Source organism: Bemisia tabaci, chromosome 6 (genome assembly GCF_918797505.1).
Source record: "Bemisia tabaci chromosome 6, PGI_BMITA_v3".
NCBI lineage: Eukaryota > Metazoa > Arthropoda > Insecta > Hemiptera > Aleyrodidae > Bemisia > Bemisia tabaci.
In genome coordinates, this window is record NC_092798.1 from 9,502,667 (window position 1) to 9,525,307 (window position 22,641).

The following is a 22,641-nucleotide window of genomic DNA, read 5'->3' on the forward strand; positions in this document are numbered from 1 at the left end:
GGTTTTTCACGAAATTTTACACTAGAATTACAGCACCACAACCCTGCAAAAATTCCTTGCCACTGCCCTGCTCATGTCTTCGTAAAAAATGCGACAATCTCTCCATCCTTGAGTCAGAGAAAAAATAAACATCTTGCTTTTCAGTTTTTTAATCTTCAAGTTACTTAGAATTAAATAAGGTACTGATTACAATTTTTACAAATTAAAAGAATTACAAGGCTATAAGGAATATGAAAAATAAAAAAATTCCTGCTTTCTACATATTCGGCAAGAATGCTCATATATTGAGCTATGACAAGTTACCTTAAAGTTGAGGCTCTTTTTTGTTTTATAATTTTGTAGGGACAAGACCAAGCAGGAGAAGAGTCAATCGGACCACTAAACAAGGTACGAATTTCAACATTCTGATACATGTTTCTTAACCAAAATTTCACGTAAAACACAATGCGCACAACGAAAATTACCAAAATCAACTCCTTTCGAAGAAAATTAATGATTCTTGATCTGTGAATTTAAACCACCCGCTCATGAAAACTCAGTGCTCTACGTGATTCATATCGCGCGCTGGACGTTATCATGACAGTCTCTGCGATATAAAAATCTGGCAACCTCAATCTTGACGCTTTGGCTTAGCTATAGCAAATTGCTTATAGTTTGAACAAAACACGGTGGGAAATGAACATTGCTCGTTTGAGAAGCCTGCTGAAACCGTTGCAGTGCTCGATTTGACTCACGTATAGCTTTGAGTTTCTTGTCAGCGGGCAGTTCAACTTCTTCGTAACCAATGTGAAATAAAAACGTAAATATCTTCGTTTGGAGTTTGTTTCATTAGTTTTCGTCGCGCGAATCGTGTTCTACGAGAAATTCTGCTTAAGAAGCATGTATTAGAATACTTAAATTTGGACCTTGTCTGGTGGTCCATTGTGCACCACTATACTAAGTGATAACTCGGGTATTTCTTCATCGACTCCTCATTTATATATTTTTTTTATATATTCCCATCAATACCAGGGATAGACTACTCTCCCCCTCTGTCGGCCAATATTGTATCATGAATACAGTCCCCTCCTTGAAGAGGTTATATCCACCTTATAAGTATTCTCCAGGGTTATCGAAGGCCTGGAGGATATCCACGTTTCAATAGCCTCACCAAGTCGGCGGACTGTATACTCTTCCATAAAAACGGGCCCCATAATGTTAATCATTATGGGGTGAGAGGTAGGATTCCCGGCCCAAACATTAAAATGAGATTGTATAATCGGCAGAAGCAGTAAGATAATAGGGATATGCCAACACCTGCCATATATGGGGGCCACCTACGTCAGCAGACAGGGGGAATCGGTGTGACGTCATTAGCGTCTGGTTAATTGTTGCGGGTTGCCTACCTATCGGTACCAGTGTTGTAAAATTGTGCAGAAAAATGTTGATTATTTTAGGATGATTTTGCAATCATGGTGTGACGTCACCCGCGTTGTCAGACTGAGCAGGAAAATCGTGATTAATTGAGGGGTATTGTTGAAAAATTTGGGGGAAAATCTGGATTATTTTAGGATGTCTGATTTTACAACCATGGAGTGAGGTCACTAGCGACTGGTTATTTGTTACGGGTTGCATACCTATCAGGGGTGATGGATAATCGTTATCAGTCTAGTAAAATTGGGACAGAAAAATCGGAGTTAATTTACGGGTGTTGGATGTTTTACTGTATAAAATGATAGCCCTCTTTACGTGCTGTGACGATACAGTAACCAACATTAAAAAATTGAGCGGGGGACCGGGTAAATTTTCAAAATTGAAGACCAGCAAACGATTTTCCCAGACTTTTGAGAAGAGTCGTGCAATGTAATCACCCCATACAACGGTGAAAATTTCCGAAATTAAAGATTGAAAAATTTGAGTGTAATCTTTTGTATGTATGATTACCTTTCCAAAATTTTCCCGAGCAATTTTTCTGTCAAGAGTCATCTAAATGTTCAATTTTCAATTTCAGAAATTTCCCCGTGTATAATCTCTCCTATGAATACCAACAGACATTAGTTTGTCTTTCATTTTTGAAAAAAAATTGGAAATTTTCTCATCTTATAACTGCTAGGTAATACTTATAAACACCAACCGAACGAAGGTGTGGAGAAAACTCTAAACTTTAAGGTTTCGTATTAATGTTTTTGTAAAATTCATGAATAAACAGAAGAGGAAAAAATATTACTTCTCCACTCGGATATTTCTTTATCTAGTTCATATATGGAACAGGTGAGAGGGTGGCGCAGCAGAGGGAACCTATCTCCTGTTTAGACTAAATCCTAGGATTACCATGTGTTAATCCTAGAATTTAACTCAACATTATCAGAGATAGAGCCCAGTGTCTGCTCACCCTGTATTATCTTATATCTAATTTGAAAAATAGAATGAAATTGTGAATCAACCACTGTACTAATTGCGAGGGGCGTTGGTTCATTTGAAAGGTGTTGTTCTCAATGCTTCGGGAAAACTATAAATTATTTTCTGGGGTTCGTCCCCGATTTTTAAATCCCTAAAAACTCATAAATTGGATGAGGGGAAGTGGGGGTTTTTTGTTTTTTGTTTTTCGGAAAAGTTTTGTTGCTACGCATCTTACTTTACTGTTTGCTGTCTTTTTATCAGCTGTTTTCATTCAACAATCATCATTAAGTGAGGTTACTTCCAACACTCAACTGCCATCAACTTACATTTTTCTTTTCCCGCGTTTTTTTTTTTTTTTTTACGGTTTTTCATGATTGGTTCCATCTTTTTCCTATTGCCAATTTTTCCTCATTAAGTCAATAACCTCCAAGTTTTTTTTCTCATTTCCGATCAGAACTTTTCACGCTGTTTCTTTTCAATGTGTATAAATATGTTTATTATTAATTTCCATTTTCATTTCATCCTTTTTCTTCTGATTTATTTTTTTTAATTTAAAAATTGAACTTTTCAGTTATGATTTTGTTAAAATAATAATAATTTTTACTAATTTTAATTTTAAATTTAACAGTTGTTATGAGTGAAATTTTCAATGACCGAGGCGGTCGTCCTCCAAAACGTGGTCGCGTTTTCCAGAATTCTTCGCATGTTCGTTTAGTGAAGCAAGAACTTAACTCTGTTATTAGTATAGAAAATCAAAGTTTCATTTCTTCATTTCGGAAGTATAAAATTGATGATCAGAACTTTGATGAAAATTTTGTTACCTTTTCAGTCGGTTCAATGAATATAATTTGTCATCATTGTGATGCTCGCCATTTTCAGGGTGAAATGTCCAATGGTCATTTTAATAACTGCTGCCAAAATGGCTTAATTTCTTTACCGAGTATTCGGACAAATACCGATTTGAAATCATTATTTTTATATTCTCCAAATTTCATAAAGCATATCAGAAATTATAATAGTGCTGTTGCTTTTGCCTCTTTCTCTGCAAATCGAATTGATATTCCGGGTGATGGACCTTATTGCTTTAAAGTTCAAGGATCCATATATAGGTAAGTTTATTTAATATTTACCGTTACGTAACGTACTTTTTTCAGTTTCTCAGTCCGTCCCTCCCTCCTTCCCACCCCTTAACGCATCCGGAATGCAGCTGCATTCCGGATACTGCATTTAAATCTTTCCTCCTCTGTTAGTTACTATTTGGACTTTGTCTATTCCGTTTTGTTTTTAAACATTTTAAAAATAAACAGTTCAGAGAAAATAATAAGACTTAAAATTCTGTTTAATAGTGTTGTTATTATTTTATAAGCAAATAAAAAGAAACATTTTATAAGGAAATATAGGAAGAAAAGCAGGACAGAAATGGCAAAAGAAGAATCAACAATTTAATCGAAAAAAAAGCAAAGTATTTAAAAAATAAAAAAAGATCTTCTTTAAAATTAGTTTGAAAACAAATGTAAAACCTAAAAAATAATTTTGTATGAAGATTAAAACAAAATTTTAGTTTAAAGTTTACTAAATAAAATTACAATTTTTGAAAACATTTGTTATATTTATTCTCTCAAAAAAATAATTAGACCCGATTCAAAGACAAAACAGAAAATTAAATGAAAATAAATAAAAAAAAAAAAAAAAACATGTGAAAGTGAAAAGTGTACAGGAAAAATAAGGGGCTGCGAAGCAGCCCCATAAGCCCCTAGTTTCATTGTAAATGTTAAATCATTCATCAGTTTAGTATCCCACCCACCCATTCTCAAAGTGAGATAAAAGGAAGAAAGAAAAACACTCGGGTATTTCCTCACTTTATTTTTTTTTTTTTTTTAAACATGAATAAAATATAACAATTAGGTGAAGGGGACAGGCGACAGAGTGGGAGAAACCTATCCCCAATATTGTATCATCCTCCCATAAATACCAGGGAAAGACTAATCTCCCCATCTGTCGGCCAATACTTCAAGGCAAAAACACCCCCCTCCTTGGTGAGGAGATACCCTCCTGAGATATTTTCCTTGGTTACCGGAGCGGACCTCCTCGATATCCATGAGGATATCTCCTCACCAAGACGTCTGAGCGTGCTTTCTTCCATATGATCAGGCCCCATTATGTTTATCACAATGGGACGGGGGGCGGGGTCCCCCACCCACACATGGAAGTGGGATCCTATAATTGGCAATATGTGGTGAGGTTGCATCTTTACGGAGGAGTTGTCGTCGTTGTTGTTGTTGTTGTTGTTGTTGCTATTGCTGATGCTGGTGAGGGTGCTGTTGTAGGTGAGGGTGTTGATTATGATGGGTGGTGTGAGAGCTGTTGGGGAGGAAAAAAAATATTAGAAATGTAATAGAAAATAAATAAATAAATAAATATAATAAACTCAGGAAAGAAAAGAATGAGATAAATTTCGTATTTTGTTTGATAATTCTCTAAAATCGGGATCTTCTCGGGGGTCGTAGGATTTGAGATTATCTAAAATCCCTCCCGCTTTTGTCCCGCGTGCGGTAAGTTTCCGACATTGCTGGCACATTCGATCACATTCGCAAACCCACCACTTGGCTTTCATACATTTAAATTTGCCAACTTTACTCGACTCGTATGTCCTATTCATCTCAGTGTACCACGGGTGATGTAAGAAAACCGCGTGATATTCCGCGAAGCAATCGAATCTCTCCGTGTTAGCATCGCTGTTGAAAATGAAGGGCATGAGCTTGCGGAGTATTTGAATACGCGGTTCGTACATAGCCTCCATGTTCAAAGCGTCCACGTAAAACTTATCGAAAACAAAGAGGAATTTTAAATAATCTCTGAACCCTATTTTAGACTTCACAATCTCACACCACTCATCGATTGTTTTCAAACACCGTTCATTACAACAGTGACCTTTGAAATTGAGGAAAGAGACATCGAAATACGGGTCCCGGTCATCCATCTGCTGGGATGGACACATTTCCCAGTGCAGCATTCCGATGAGGGGGACCCTGGGTGCGAGATACCCTGTCATCTCCCTAGCCAACTTCACGATCGAACGCACGGTTGTGCCGCGTGGTTTTCAGGTAAAAATCTTCGCAAATCTCGCAAAAACCAGCGAATTTCCCCTCTAAAAACCGTACTTCGGCACCGCGCGGCGTTACCACCACCCCTCCTCCTCACCAATGACGTCATCCTCCTCCTCCTCCTCCTCTCCTCCTCCTCCTCCTCCTCCTCCTCCTCCTCGTTCAACAAGGATGATGATGCCGGCGCTGGCTCCGCTGGAAGAGGCAGCGGGGACAAGGCTTCTTTCATCTCTTAATTTTTATTTAAAAAATGATCGAACACGGATTCGAGATCGGAAATCGGAGGGCTATTGACGTATTTCGTCACGATACTAAGCCCTCTCTTTTCATCTTTACTCGAAGCAGTCCTAATCACATAACTATTAATTTTAATTTTTACCTCGCTATAATTATCTACTATAAATTTAAGCTTATCTAGAATTTGATCTGAATCTGAATCTGAGAGATCGGCGAGCCGCGGGTCCTCGTTCTTGAAAAAAAGGAGGAAGAAGAAAAACGAGGAGGGCGGACTGAAGATAGGCTCACGGGTGTCTGGGCAGGAAAACGATGAAGTATCTGAAATTGATGTAAAAACCATCACTTTTTCGGTAAAATGAAACACATTTTCACTTGATGTGATCCATCAATCAATCAATCATTCAATCAATCAATCATTCAATCAATCAATCAATCAATCAACAATCAATCAATCAATCAAACTTGAAATGCCAAACTCCGAGATTAAAAATTATGGTTGGAGAGAGAGAGAGAGAGAGAAATTTAATTTTTTCCTTACATTCACAGTCATTTTTTCACGAAATAAAGAAGTCAAAATGCTCGATTGTTTGACTTGAACTAGTAAAAAACTCACATACAATTAGATTTTATAAACCAATTTTGGTTTAAAACAAGTCATTTTTCACTGGAAATTATCGATTTGAATGTAGTGGAAAAACACCCACATACAATTAGATTTTATAAAAAATTTGGGTTTAAAACAAGTCGCTTTTCACTGGAAATTATCGATTTGAATGTAGTGGAAATTTTCGATTTGAAATTATAGAATTGAATGCAGTGAAAATTTTCGAATTGAATGCAGTGAAAATTTTCGAGTTGAAAACTGGTGTAGTAAAACACAAATAGACTCACCAATTAAGGATGTAGAGGATGCGACACATGTTAAAAGCTGGCGTAGAGGTGAAAAAAAAGAGGTGAGAATCTGCAATTGAGAGAGAGATGGATTTTTCAGAAGAGTGTCAACTAGATTTTTTTTATAAAAATTTTGGATTAAAACAACTCACTTTCGGGTAATATTTTTGACTAGAAATTTTCGATTTGAAATATTGGAATGAAAATTATTAAATTCAAATATCGGTATAAAAAAATTTTGAATTAAAACAAGTCACTTTCGGGTAATATAATTCACTAGAAATTTTCGGTTTGAAATATTGGAGTGACATTTTTCCACGAAATAAAGAAGTCGAAATGCTCGATTGTTTGACTAGTAAAACAGCAACATACAATTAGATTTTATAAAAAATTTTGGTTTAAAACAAGTCACTTTTCACTGGAAATTATCGATTTGAATGTAGTGGAAATTTTCGATTTGAAATTATCGAATTGAATAGAGTGAAAATTTTCGAATTGAAAACTTGTGCAGTAAAACACGAATAGACTCACCAATTTAAGATATAGAGGATGTGACACAGGTATAAAGCTGGTGTGCAGGTGAATAAAAGAGGTGAGAATCTGGAATTTAGAGAGATCGATTTTTCAGAAGAGTGTCACCTAGGTTTTTTTTATAAAAATTTTGGATTAAAACAACTCACTTTCGGGTAGTATATTTGACTAGAAATTTTCGATTTGGAATATTGGAATGAAAATTATTGAATTCAAATCTCGGTATACAAAAATTTTGAATCAAAACAAGTCACTTTCGGTTTGAAATATTGGAATGAAAATTATTGGAATATTGTTTCCGTCGAAATTATCGTTTTGAAAACAACTCACTTTCGGGTAATATAATCCGCTAGAAATTTTCGGTTTGAAATTATTGGATTAAAACAAGACACTTTCGGGTGGTATAATTCGCAACTATAATTCGAAATTTAGGTGTGAGATGTCGAAATGTTGGTCTCTGCCATCCCCGTCTATTTGCTGGGACGGGGACACTTACCAATATATGGCCCCGATGAATATCTCTTCCACCAATTTCTTGAAAATCCTGATTCCATCCACCCTCTTCTGTTGAAACGCATGACGACGGCGAGAGCTTGCGGAAATTTCTCTCCTGCGATTTTACTCATTGCACTATGGATCAGTGGCGTGGCGTGAATGGACCACTAGACATAAGGTACGAATTTCAGCATTCTGATACATGCTTCTTGACCAAAATTTCACGTAGAACACGATGTGCACAACGAAAATGACCGAAATCGACTCGTTACGAAGATATCCAATAATTCTTGATGCGTCAATTCAAACCACCCGCTCATGAAAACTCAATGCTCTACGTGATTCACATATCGCGCGGTAAACGTTTATCATGACAGTCTCTGCAATATAAAAATCTGACAAGTACAATCTTGACGCTTTGGCTCAGCTATAGCAAATTACTCATAGTTTGAACAACACATGGTGGGAAATAAACATTGCTCGTTTGAGAAGATTGCTGAAACCGTTTGTGCGCGCTTTGACTCACGTAGAGCTTTGAGTTTCTTGTGGGCGGGCAGTTCAAATTCCTTGTAACCAATGTGAAATAAAAATGTTAATATCTTCGTTAGGAGTTGGTTTCAGTCATTTTCGTTGCACGAATCGTGTTTTGCGTAAAATTTTGGTTAAGAAACATGTATCAGAATCCTATAATTCGTACCTTGTCTAGTGGTCCATTGCGATTTATCGATTGTTAAACCATTTAAACCTATGAAAAAGGATCGAAAAGCAGGGTGTTCGCAGCGAACTCCTCAGTGATCGATTCTTTACCATAGGCCTAAATGGCACAACAATCGATACATCGCAATTCACGCCACGCCACTGCTATGGATGGGTGTAATTACGAGGAGATGAGGGGAATAAAAAAGAGTTCGGACAGTTTGGTCTATTACCTTCAATGGATTCATCGATGACATCGTTTCGAAACAGCGCTTGCAACCGGGAGAAGTCATCTTTTTGTCGAAGCTGTATAAAAACAAACAAATAAAATCGTTAATGGAAGGAAATGAGAGAAAAAAGTGGTTAATGAATATTTTTGGGTGAAGGAGACCTACACAAGAAGATTCTTGGTTTAACATTGGTTTGAAGACTGAACGTGGCCAATTCTTCCAATCCCAGAGCTTGTTTCTACTGAAGATTACTTTCATAAATTTATATAATACACGAGATATCTTGGGGTGAAACGGCCATACTGAAGGAGCATGCTCTGTGATCGAAAATATACGGCATTTTTCCTCTTCTACAGTTTTTTCCCCCCAAAAGTGCCCCCAAAAAAACTGCGGTCTCCCAATTTTTCGGAAAAATTGTCATTTTATCTGACTTTTGGCAACGGTATAATGGTCAAAAACTCTTGAATAATGGCTGGCCCCTACAACTTTTAGCGCTGAATTCATCCATGATTTTTTTCATGGTCTTTTTTCCAGGTGTTATTTACCTTAAAGATCCAAGACCTTTTCCCGTTTAGATTGTTCAGATTTAATAGATTAGATAAGTTATAGATAAATTCATTGCTAAAAATTATGGAGATCATCCTTTTTACTTGAGTTTTTGTCCAAAACCGTTTTTAAAATTTAGAATTCTAAATTTTTTTTAAAAAAAATAAATAAAACTGGTTTTTCAACACCCAAATGATATTTATTCAACAAATATAATAATACGACTCAACATCGACATATCATCTATATCATCATTTTTATCGTTACAGAAGCAAAATGTAACATTTGAGCGAAGCGCGGTGCATTTAAGAACGGGGATACACAGTAAAAACTGCGATTAAAGGACTACATTTAGCAATTAGGAACTACAGTTTCTGGCTCAGTTTAGAAACAACGTATCTGCCATTAGTTTCCTCACACACATACGTGTTTTTACGAATGAGCCAGAAGTTGTAGCTCCTCGTTGCAACATTTAGTGCATTCGGGGACTTAAGACAGTCGTTTTATAGCAAAAGCTTATCTGGGCCAATTGGAAGTCAGAGACAGTGGCGAGGCGAGAATGATTGATTATCGATTCCCCCATTTTAAGCTGTGGTAAAGAACTGATTCTTTACGTGTTCGTTATGGAAATCATGTTTATCGATCCTTTACCATAGGATTTACGACAGATCAACCGACATATCGCAAAGCACGCCATGCCACTGGTCAGCGAGAACAACTTGGACCAAAGGAAATATGAATTTGCTGAACTCTTGTCATTTTCGCCGAAAAGTTATGAGTCCGTATGTTTCCTCTGTTCGAGCTCAAATTAGGTAGGTATAATCAATCCTACCGTCATACACGAATATACTGCCGTGCTAGGGAAGAACGCCATATGAACCTTCAGGCGTTGCCAAATTTCGATTGATAAGGCATGAATTACCGGGCAAACTCATGAATATTGTTCTTTCAATTTTTCAGATAATATTGTTCGCAATTTCGCCTAAAGTTCCTGAAAATTTTGGGGGAAAATATTCATAATTTTCTTCAAAATTAAACATTTCATTGAAGGAAATTTGGCAACTCTCGAATGATCATACGGCGTTCTTCCTTAGCACGGCAGTATATTACTAGCGTTGCGCGAAGCGCAACCGAGCCAGTATTGGCAGTGCTGCTGCTGCCGTGTTAGGGAAAACGCCGTATGAGCCGGTGGCGAGGCGTGGATGATCGATTTTCGATACTTCCCCATTTGAAGCTATGGTAAAGAATCGATTATTGAGGCGTTCGGTGCGAACACCCTGCTTATCGATCCTTTTCCATAGGTTTAAATGGCAGATCAATCCATATATCGCAACGCACGCCACGCCACTGGTATGAGTCGTCAAATTTTGCCATGTTTCCTTCAATAAGAGTCAAATTCGCCGGAAAAATTTGATTTCAAATTTTTCAGGCAATTTTGTTTGTGATTTAATCTGAAGTATCTGAAAATTTCCAGGAAAACTATGCAAACTTTCCCCAAAAATACATGTTTTATTCGAGAATATTTGGCAAGACTCGATTATTCATACGGCGTTCTTACTTAGCACGGCAGAGTAGGGGTTGCTACATAACAAGGGTCTGGAGACAGAGCGTATAACATACATGAAAAAAAAAGAAACAAATGGAACTTATAAGGAGTAATTGTGACCCTTGATCTTTGGATAAAATTTCATTACTACTCTACTACTTATTACTTAAATTAAGTTGCACAATTCTAGTAACATTGGAATGCTCTTGGTTCCTTTTGGTCAAATGCAATCCAATTTATAATGGTGGTAAAAACATTACACAGATAAATCAAAATTTTGAACTTATTTCCCATCAATTATGTTAAAACTTGAATTTCTTCGTAGTAGAACACGGAAAAAACGTCGCCAATTCCCCGCAACTGCACAAATTGCAATATAATTTGCACACATGGTAAAATAATTTCCATTTAAATGAAATGTTGTGTATGCTGTCTATTCGCTGCTTGAAAGGAAACATCTTCTCGTAATTTAAAGCTATACAATCGTAATCAGTTGCAATTTTTTTTGCACTACAAATTGCCTACCTTCGTCACACACAGGACACATTTGATTGATCGCTTAAAATCGATATCTCGATGGCTAAAGGGCGGCACCGCGTGCCTCCATTGCAGTGTTCCAAAATCTCCGCCCTTCCCTTAGTATATTTTTTTCAAAAAAGAACAAGCCAGCTACATAGTTTGAAATTCATACTGAATATTTTGCTAACGGAAACGAATATCATGGAAGTCTCCAAGAAATTAGCCTGGGTCGGTGACTTTTCAAAAGAAAAAAAATGTGTGACAGGAAGTCCACAACGCCGCAAACAGAAATACGTGGTTTTGCACTTTGACCATCGATTCATTGACCAAATATTGTAAAAAATATTACAATTTCAAAGCATTGAATTCCAAAATAATCCAAACATCACGTTGCATGCGCACTGCGCAGCTCGGGTTGCTGTAAGCATTTATTGAAAACGGGGATCGCCCAAAATACTGACTGAAATGTGTCGTTTCCCAGACGAACGAACGCGATTTCACTCCAACGTTGCAAAATTAACTCAGGTAATTAAATTTTTAACGAGAATATATCTTCGAAATTTTTGTCCAAAATTTGTCTGAATTTTGCGCGAGACCAGAGGAAAAATCAGTGAAATTTTCAGTTAGATATACCTAAGATTTCCCTAATAAAAATGCAATTTACGAGGGGAAATTTAGCAACATTGAAATGTAGTCACGTTCTTTCGTGAGGAGAACGAAGAATTGGACGTATTTCTGTCAAACGGAACTACGTGCATCATGACGTGAGCCCTGTTATGCATATATTTTTATGGGTCTCAGGGCTAATAATTTAATGCACATAGTTCCGTTTGGCAGAAACACGTCCAATTGTGAGAAAAAATCGTCATCCGCCGAATGCGTCGAAGGAAAGCATCGGATACCCAGCACATTTTTTTTACACCGTGGATGATTACAAGAACAGAACGTAAGACGTGGAAGAAAGTGTTAGTAAAATATATCGTAAACGCTTACCGTGAGATAAAAAACAGAGACGAGTTTGGACAGTAAGCACAGAATAAGTTTAGCAGGTTGTTCACTGACACAGATCGTAGTTCCGAACAACAGGCGATAGATGAGATGAACTACTGAGCGAGGTTGTGTCGCGACCGGTGGCTTCACCCAATCTCTTGAAATGTGGAGGGAGGCTCCCACGAAAATAAAAGGTTAATCTGAGAATGTGATAGCTCTCCAGCGCTAGTGGTGCGGATTTAAGGAATGTTGTTGCGCAGGCTCTCCCAAAAATTCTCTTCGGCAACTAGTTAGAGCAAAGAATGAGAGTTAAAAACTACTAAATGACAATCGCGCTGACGGAGGCCTACCCCACCTCCGAATAGATGGTCACAGATCACAGTGTGAATACGGATTAGGGTCGCATTCCTCAATGATCTATAGGTAGCAGGTCCTTTTATGCAAGCCAAGGCTTATGTAAAAATGGACTTTTTCCCTTCTTACCACAACTATACTCTATCTCACGAACGATGATCCCTGGAAAATATAAGGTAAGAAGTTAAAACCCCCGTGAAAACACTGGAGACCGTTCGAGGAGCGAGGCAGCCAGGACAGTGCGCAGGTACCGCGCGGCCGGGCTTTGGGTTTGCGAGACTTCTATTACACCCATGCCCCGCCAGTTTTCTCTGTCTTATCTGAGTCAGTCAGAATTAGTTTTTCTTCAATTTTATAAAAAATCATGTTTTAAGTGCGTCAACTGTTGCAGCATAAAAATCTAAGCAAGGTGATGTAAAATTATCAAAAATGGAGCAATTTTGACGATTTTTGCATCTCAAGATGGCACGGATCATTATCGGATCTTGAGATGCCAAAATCGTCAAATTCGCTCCAATTCAGATAATTTTACGTCACCGTGCTTGGATTTTCATGCTTTGTCGTTTGATGCAGTTAAAAGTCCATTTTTTCTAAAATTAAAAACAAAATTAGTACTCCTACTATTACGGGTCGCTCAACGGGAGAAGAATTATGTCACGGGCCTGCAGGATGGGTTCATCTCTTAACGGGCAAGTGACAAGAGGTCCAAGCAACAAAAGGCTCCTCGAGTCTCTTCGTTGAAATGCCTCGTCCAAGTCATTTGTTGCCGTCGATTGTAAAAATGACCGTCAGGCCAGGGATCGTCGTTCGTGAGACAGAGTTATACTGCCGTGCTAAGGAAAAACGCCGTATGAACCTTCAGACGTTGCCAAGTTTCCTTCGATAAAAACCGAATTTACTGGGTAAATTGTGAATATTTTTTTCCAAAATTTTCAGGCAATTTTGCACGCAATGCAACATAAAATATCAGAAAATTTCAAGGAAAAACATACACGATAGTCGTCAAAAATACTTGTTTTATCAGGGGAAATTTGGCAACTCCCAAATGTTCATACGGCGTTCTTCCTCAGCACGGCAGTATAGGTGACAACCAAAGACATTAATTCGGAGCACTCGTATTTAAATCAGTTGTTTTCAAAAGGGAACCGGTCCGTTCCTCAATGATCCTTAGTTAGCAGGTCCATTTATGCAAGCCAAGGCTCATGTGAAAATGAACTTGTTCCCTTCTTAACACAACTAATTCATTTCAAAGCACGGGAAGATAGTGAAGCCAGCCTGGCGCTGTGAGCGTGTGTGAGTGCGAATGAGCGTCGGAAAGTGGATTTTTTTTTTCTAAAATTATCAGGTTATTTTAGGGTATTTTTCCCTCCTACCTGATTTTCGTACCATTTCTTAAAATACGTGATTTGGACGTTATCATACGCGGAACGGTGTATATGTTTAATGAAAAACTAATTTCAGCTACGGGGAGAAATTGCAATTACGACGAGAAACATTGAAACTTGAGTCCCCGGTGACGTCAGTGACGTATATAACCAAGGGCGGGAAAAATGGACTGCATTTTGCAATTTGGAACAATTAATTCTGGCTCTTCTAGAAAAACACTTATGTCTGTAGGGAAACTAGTGGCACATACGTTGTTTTTAAACCAGACTAGAATTTATAGTTCCAAACTGCAAAATGTATTCCAAATGCTCGTTCAAAGTGTTTCTTAACTGACCGTTACATCCCCGAGTTAAAATGGGCTACATTTTGCAGTTAGGAACTATAAATTCCAGCCCGGTTCAAAAACAACGTATGTACCCTTAGTTTCCCTATGCACATAAGTGTTTTTTCAGATGAGCCAGAACTTATAGATCCAAATTGCAAAATGTAGTCGAAATAATCCACCGCGGCTTTAAAAAAAATACCTGTACTGTGAAAGCTACCATTTGTGATCATTAAAACATTGTCTTTAGTAGTCCCAAATCAGACTTGGACTGAAGCAGAATTGGGAAAAAACCAAGTATTTAAAGTTCACTGTGCAAGTGAATGTGATAAAAGTTGTTATTGTACGGATTGCATTTTGCAAAACGGTCCCAAGAGCAATTCAATGTTGCTAAGATTGTGCAACTAACATTCTTTGCAATGTAATTCCTTAATCACGCAAAAAATTAAATTTACAAAGGTAATTTTCGTCTTGAAACTATGGTTTCTTGGGAGTAAAGATAAAATTTACTCAGATGATCATTTTATATTTGCAAAATAAAAATATTTGCAAAAATGCACAATCTTAGGGACACTGGAATAATCTTAGTTCCTTTCTGCAAAATTCAATCCATATATTACACATATATTTTTAGCATATAAATAATTTTCAGTGACAGTCGGTAGCTTCTTTAGGGGGCACTTTCGGAAGAAACTTTTTTGAGGAATAGTTTCCTACATCTCTTCTCATGGAACATGCTTCCGCAATATTACAGTTTAACATTGAAACACTCTGTATAGGTGCTGGCCGCCGATTGGATCAGCATGATTGCCATTTATTACAGGTTTTCATCTCGAATTCTTCGCCCCGTGTACTCACAGCCGTGAGATCGAGTGGATCGAGCCAATAGAAGAGGTTGGACAAAATTTGGAAACTTTAAACGCTTACAACTCCGTTTATACAAAACTCTGTGGTTCTAAAATGGTTCCTTTGGTTTCCGCGTAAAATTTTCTTCCAGAACCACCTCTTTAAATTTGAAATATGATGAAATAAACATCAAAATTTGCAGTTCTAATCAAAAATTTCATGTCCGGCCCCTCTAATTGACTCGATCCACTGTACGGAGCGGCGCGGCGGTTTGGTTCAAAGAACAAAGGCAGTGACGAAGCGGGATGGATTGACTATCGATATTTTCCCATTTGAGGCTATGTTAAAGAATCGATTATCAAGATCTACGTAGTACACATTCTGTTTATCGATCTTTTTCCATTGGTTTAATAGGCAGATCATTCGATATATCGCAAAACACGTCAAACCACTGGAAAGAAGATACCGCTGCGGAGATACTCAGATCCAGTCGAGCCGACAAACTAATTAAGCGAGATACTACAAAATACCATGAGGTGAACCGGTTTTTAGAGGTGTTTCCGGATCAGCTGCTAACAGTCCCGTGGCTTCCTTTGCAATGTATCGATTGATCCGCCTTTTAAACCTATGGAAAATGATCAATAAACATGGTGCTCACGACGAACGCCTTTATAATCGATTCTTTACCATAGCTTCAAATGGGGAGATATCGATTATCGATCACTCACGCCACGCTGCTGGTTGCTAATAACAAAACTGTGAGTTCCTTATGATCAAACGTTTTTCGACAATATCCGCTTTACCTGTTTTTTTTTTTTTTTTTCAATTTTTCGCGAAAAAGGTCCAAATTTCGCTCAAAACAATTACCGATACTTTAATTTTAAGGTTAGCACGGACCTACCTTACAATCCTTAAACCCGGCAAAAACTCGTCTTTTGTATTTTTAATTTTTCATAGGCGCAAATCGTCGTAACCAGCAGTGCAAGAGTCTATTTCCAAAGTTAAATGTGTAGGTTAGTTAGGTTCCAAAGTGTAGGGAAACTAATGGCACCTACGCCGCACAGAAGGTCGAGTCAATAGGCGGGGTCGGACGAAATTTGGAAACTTTAAAAGCTTATAACTCCGTTTATACAAAGTTTTGAGGTCCCAAAATTGGTTCCATTGGTTACCTCGTAAAATTTCCTCCCTAAAGCACCCCTTGAAATTTAAAATGTGACGAAAAACACATCAAAATATGCAGTTTTAGTCAAAAATTTCATGACCGACCTGTCCAACTGACTCGATTAACTGTGCGCCGTCTCAAAACTGAGCGAGACTATTAATTCCTGATTGCTAAATGAAGTCCAAATTGACTACATTTTGCAATTAGGAACTATAAATTCCGATCTGGTTCAAAAACAACGTATGTGCCATTAGTTTCCCTATGCATATAAGCGTTTTTTTTCAGATGAGCCAGAATTCACAGCTCCAAATTGAGGACACCGCACCAGATCAGCCTATAGGCGTATAGGTCGTTATTACGCCCATCTGCTTTTCGGATTCTACGTACCCTGGACTATGCTGTGGTAGCGATAGAATATAGATAGGTAACGGCTGGAGGTCGAAAAACCTTTTTTTTTTCCGAGTTAAGTCAGGCCTCTGGATCGATGGATGCAAGAACGACCTTTAAACGGGCCCATAAACATAAGGGCCTATAAGGTGCTAGTTACCCCTTTCTTGACTCACTATCGATATTCTTTCATTTTGCGTTAATCATACGTGATTAAAATTATTTATACTTCATATTGCCACCAAAATGACTGTTGGGCGTAAGAATGACCTAAAAACCGCTTTCTTAAATTAAATATATTAGTGTGTAAACCCAAAATGTATCGCAAAATCTACCCGGCATCCTTCAATAGAAGTATTAGGTCACCCAAAAACACCAAAACAGGGTACCTGCATAGAAAAGTCTGCGGAGTACATCAAAAACAAAACTTTAAATGCGTTTTTCTCAAAACGCGGTTTCCAGTTATAGGCTGTTCTTGGTGCGGTGTCCTCAATTGCAAAATGCAGTCCTTTTGATATTGGAACATGACGACTGGCAATGACATTTCGACTGGATTTTGCAATTTGGAACCTATAAATTCTGGCTCTTCTGAAAAAACACTTATGTGCACAGGGAAACTAATGGCACATACGTTGTTTTTAAACCGGGCCAGAATTTATAGTTCCTAATTGCAAAATGTAGTACAAATCACACTGCGCCCCCTAAAGAAATCTGCTGTTCAAGGAACGACTTTGAATACAGTCTGCCATTTTTACCAGAATCACCTATCTGACATTCTAACAGAACAGGCGCCGTCATAGGTGCGTTGTTAAATTACTTTTGCTGCCCAACAAAAATGGCCAAATCTTAGCAGGATTGACGTCATCTCAACGACGACGTCAGCTCAACAGACGGGAGAAAATCGAGGCGTCGTTGTTAAATTCCCGTTGGATTCTGCGGATTTGGAGGTTAAGTTTTATTGAAATTTAAGATTTTTAACATTTAAAAATCTAATTAACACCCACATTATTACGAAATTGACGCAATTAACGATTATAAGCAATTGCAAGTCAGTCTGGTGACGAACATGTGGCGAAGAAGTGCGAAAAAATGGCGGTTATGGATGTAAACAATAACATTACAACAATCCAGCAAACTCGGCAGCGGTCCACAGCAGCCAAAAACCTCGCTGAGCTGTTGGGCAGTTTGCTGAGCAGCCATCTTGGAAAACGGGTAAATCCACCAGAATTTACCAACGCTTTCGTTGAGCTCAACGCTCAGCGGGTAATTTTCGTTGGGCACTTGTGGACTTTAACAACGCATCTCATGTCAGTTCGGTGGACACCGCGGGCGGAGTTGCGGGGGTCAGGGGGCAACGAGGATCGAATGAAAAGTTGAGGAATCACATCGTTGGATACGCGCGATAAAGCGAAACTTTTACAATCGACCTAGCTCGCCATCCGAGCTTGTGCTGTTAATCTCGGAAGTTTTCACATCAACCACCGTCGTCCGGCCCGGCCCGGACGGGCGCCCGCCCCGAAAAATCTCAGCGCCGCGGTGTTCCAATTGGACGCATTAATACTGAAACGAACTATGTTGCAAACATCCCCTATGCACATAGTTCCTTTTAGCGTAAACGTCCTATTTCACTGCTGCAACGGATGCACTGCTCGAGCGGACAACAAGGATAGCCTCGAATGCACTGGGATTGACATCATTCCCACACGGTTACAAATCGACGGTGAAACTACCAAACCACGTATCTCGGTTTGCGACGTCGCAGACTTCCTGTTATACTTTATTTTTTAAATGAAAAACTACTTAACGTCCAGTCTTGAAAATTTCTGTGATTTTTCCTCTTCGTGCGGAAAAAATTCTGTGAAAATTTCAAGGAATGATATTGATTTGGTCTACTTCAAAAAAATAAAATGCGAGCGTAGATTTTTAAACACCGCAAACGAGATACGTGGTTTGGTAGTTTCACCGTCGAAATGTCGGTGCTCATTGTTACTTTCAGCTACTTTTATCCGGTCAGATCAACCAAAAGGAGTTGGTTTATCGATCAAATTTTTGGTTGGATAGACCGAAACCGTAGGTCACTCTGAGACATCTTGGGATGAAGAAAGTGTCCTGCTGACACGAAAAAAGTTTTAGGGATTAACCGCTAAAATTGCGGCACTGTCCCAATTCGTTGGATGATGTGGACATTTCCAATGAATTATATGGTAGTACCACAACTCAAGGTGGGGCAGTACTGCAACATTTGGGTTCCACAAATAATTGGGGTACTACCAAAATTGATCGGAAATGTCCATATCATCCAACAACCCTGTGCTTTTTTTCCGTGGAATTAGTGTAATTTGTTGATCTCGATGTCAATCAGAGGTTGCGACTTGCGAGGGACCAGCGCAGTGAACTGCCACCCATGCTATCTGGATTCACTTTTGGCAGTTTGCGTCTAATTTTAAATGAAAGTACAAATTTTCAATTCAAAGATTTATGGTCGGTGTAACCCAAAGAAGAAGTGAAAAGGAAATATTCAGCGCATATTCAGGTTAATTTTTGTTCTACTGTCCATATTGACACAAAATATTGGATATTTTATCTTCCTGTGTGTGTGATTTTTGGCTATGGAAGAAAAATTGCTAAATGGTCCGATAATATTTTCCCCGTTCGGACATCTTAAATATATTGAAGTGGTCCCAAAGTACAGTTTTTGCTTGATTTGAAGGAGTGCCAATGAAAATTAACGCGATCTATACCCATCGCAAATTAGCGTAAGCAACTATTCGACCACCCGAGCGTTCCATAGAATCACTCGAAATTGAAGGCGAACTTAACACAACAACTCACTTGTCTAATTCATGCAACAGCTACTATAGTTTTTGGATTTTGAGGAATATCAATCAAAATGAACGATCTATATCGTGAAGCAACTATTCGAACACCCGAGTGTGGCACAGTATCACTCGAAATTGAAGGCGAACTTATCGCATCAATTCTCTTGCCGCATTCCTGCAACGGATACAGTTGCTGGATTTTAAATAAGATTAATGATTATGAACTCGATATCCGTGAAGCAACTATTCGAACACCCGAGTGTGGCACAGTATCATCCGAAATTGAAGGCGAGAACTTAGAGCACCGACTCACTGGGCCAATTCCTGCAACGGCGAAAGTCGTCTGGTTACATACGACCCGATGGATCCGAACTTATCGCATCAATTCTCTTGTCGCATTCCTGCAACGGATACAGTTGCTGAATTTTAAATAATATCAATGAATATGAACGCGATATCCGTGAAGCAACTATTCGACCACCCGAGTGTGGCACAGTATCACTCGAAATTGAAGGCGAACTTATCGCATAAATTCTCTTGCCGCATTCCTGCAACGGATACAGTTGCTGGATTTTGAATAAGATTAATGATTATGAACTCGATATCCGTGATGCAACTATTCGACCACCCGAGTGTGGCATGGTATCATCCGAAATTGAAGGCGAGAACTTAGAGCACCGACTCACTGGCCCCATTCCTGCAACGGCGTCGCCTGGTTTCATCACGACCCGATGGATCCGACAATGCTGCCCGGCACCGGTTCGGACGTTGTAAATGAATTGGAGTGGCGCCTCGCCGGGGTTGCAAGTTCGCGGTCCATTATCGCCGCGCCCTCATTGTCTGGGGCGCGGCGGGGCCGGAGCTGAGGGATGAGCGGCGCGGCGCCGGATCCTCCCTCCTTGCGCTAACCTTATTTTTATCTCTCGCCGAATTTTTCTCCGGCGAGGCGCAGCGCGCAGTCTGTCTTACGACGCGTCTCGCCGCGCACTTTAAATCTCGGAGGATTCATGAGCTGAACAGAATCCATACTCGGATGTGAGTATGCGGAATGAGGTCACGTCAATCTCGCTGTTGCCGGCTAATCCGGCTTATTAACGCCGCTGAGTGTGCAATTTTGTGTAAGGGATGGTAGAGTACCTTTATAGACAGAGTATGGCCACTCGTATCTTTTTACTACAGGAAAACTGTTCCGCTTTTTGATTGGTCAACGAGTTTTTAGGCTTCATGATGCTCTTAGGGCCGTAAATAAACAAACAAGATGGCGGCTCACCGTAACATCGAGAAGAAGCTAAATTTGAAAAAAAATATCAATTATACGGTAGTAACAATTTAAACTAGCATATCTACGAATAACACACGAAAAACACTTGAAAACATTGTTAAATCGCCTTTCACCTTTATCACAGGAGGATGTAAGATGTGCATAACCCTTCGTTGCTTGTGTGTACTTCCTTGCTGATAACAGCCATCTTGTTTGTTTATTTACGGCCCTAAGAGCATCGTGTCAGCCTATTCGCTCGCGACCAATGAAAAACCGGAACAGAAATGGCCGTACTCTGTCTATATAGGTACTCTAAGGGATGGTAAAACTACACCGATGAAAAAGAAACAGAACTGCGGGCTGCAGCCTGATTTTTGAAACTTTAACTGGCTTTGTCGGCAAGATAAGACCATAGGGTACATAGAGTCGTAATGTAAGTGGGAGAGCCGGCGCCATGTTCTGCTCGACGAGTTCCGAGCCCGGTGTGCGGGGTCACTTTTTCGATACATATTCGATCCAAAATGGGGGTGTGGATTATGGCCGGGTCCCCGTGTATCGCAAACAATCGGTTATGTATCGGAAAAGGGGCCCGGCGCCGCACAGGAATCTCGGAATTCGGGACCTGGAAAATGCTTAAAAGTGGCGCCAGCTCTCCCACTTGCATTACGACTCTATGTACTCTATGGATAAGACACGACATAGCCCTGTCTGCGCCGTGTAACGTATCGATTTTCGATTCTTGTCGTGCCGATATATATTTCAACAATCAGACTGCTGATTATTGAAATTGATAAACAAAACTATAGACAAAGAGAAAATAGAGCGATCCTATAAGTTGATTTGCTATTGGTTGATATGGGTAGCCGTCATACTTACACTGAGGGCAAAATGATGATACAGGGTCCATATGCTCACTTTTTCCCAGTGTGTGATGGATTTGAACCAGGATAAACATTTAAAATAAATAGATATCTCAAACTGAAATTTCTTTGTTTCAGCAAGAGGACGCGTGGTCCAGCTGGTCTGACTGGTCGCCATGTTCGAGAACTTGCGATGGAGGGGCCTCTTACCAACTGCGGAGATGCAACTCCTTGACTGGCTGCGAAGGAGAACCTGTCCGGTATCGAATATGCAATATGCAGGTATGTAAAATATGGCAAAAGAGAACTTACGAATCACAGAGAGATCACACGAGGTGACAATATTAAAATTACACTTTGAACGACAGAGGGTGGAGAAGAAACACTGCCGAGGCCTGCTAAAGCCGCTGTGGTGTGCGCGTTATTTCAAGGAGACTCTGTTTTCATAAGAGCGGGAAATTCAAATTTTCGTAAACAGTGCTAAATAAAAACGTCAATATCTTAGTTGGGAGTTGCTTTCAACGATTTTAGCAGCGCAAGTCCTGTTCTGCGTAAAGTTTTGAATTGGACATACAAATTAGAATGCTCAAAATCGTACCTCCTTGTCTAGTGGTCCACTGCCTTCGCTCCCCTGTCCGAACAAAACTTTTCTGTTAGATCGAGAGAAATTCCCATTAATAGTTCTCGGATTAAAATTTTTTTAGAGTCAACAAATAATCTCCTTGTGTCAATCGGTATTTCTGTTGTTTCAAGTATACGTCCTGTCTCTTTAAAGCAATTTCCGGTTGATTCAACAAGAATTCTTGTCTGAGAGTCATGAAGTGGAACGGTGGCGAGGCGTGAGAGAACGATTATGGATATCACCCCATTTGAAGCTGTGGTAAAGAATCGGGTATTGAGGTCTTTGTTTCGAACACCCTGTTTATCGATCCTTTTCCGTAGGTTTAAACGGCAGGTCAATGGATATATTGCACAACACATCACGCCATACTGAACTGGGAAATTTTTCGCAGTGTAAATCGCAAATTTTGTTGCCCATTACGAATTGAAATCAATTTTTCCTCACGTTTCTCCTTCGTC

General features: G+C 39.2%; 2 protein-coding genes across 2 annotated transcripts in view; one reads left to right on the forward strand and one right to left on the reverse strand.

The window, feature by feature from the left end:
• LOC109034839 (no long nerve cord) overlaps positions 1-22,641 on the forward strand; it is a 235,444-nt gene that overhangs the window by 160,066 nt on the left and 52,737 nt on the right. Inside the window, 1 exon segment of the mRNA XM_019048214.2 lies at positions 21,700-21,843. Coding sequence (XP_018903759.2) covers positions 21,700-21,843 — 144 coding nt within the window.
• LOC109034849 (uncharacterized) lies at positions 2,707-12,229 on the reverse strand. Its single transcript, XM_072301594.1, has 5 exons — positions 12,168-12,229; positions 8,567-8,639; positions 7,143-7,211; positions 6,612-6,681; positions 2,707-4,740 (listed from the first exon to the last, which is right to left on the reverse strand). The coding sequence occupies exons 2-5, from the start codon at positions 8,624-8,626 to the stop codon at positions 4,334-4,336; spliced, it is 606 nt and encodes a 201-aa protein (XP_072157695.1). The 5' UTR covers positions 8,627-8,639; positions 12,168-12,229; the 3' UTR covers positions 2,707-4,333.

Coding starts and splice junctions, on each gene's coding strand:
- LOC109034849 (XM_072301594.1), bottom strand. CDS start 8,626: ATGACTTCTCCCGGTTGCAAGCGCTGTTTCGAAACGATGTCATCGATG. Junction 6,682..7,142: donor ATCCTCTATATCTTAAATTG/GTGAGTCTATTC, acceptor TCTCAATTGCAG/ATTCTCACCTCTTTTTTTTC. Junction 4,741..6,611: donor ATCCTCTACATCCTTAATTG/GTGAGTCTATTT, acceptor CCTCCCCAACAG/CTCTCACACCACCCATCATA.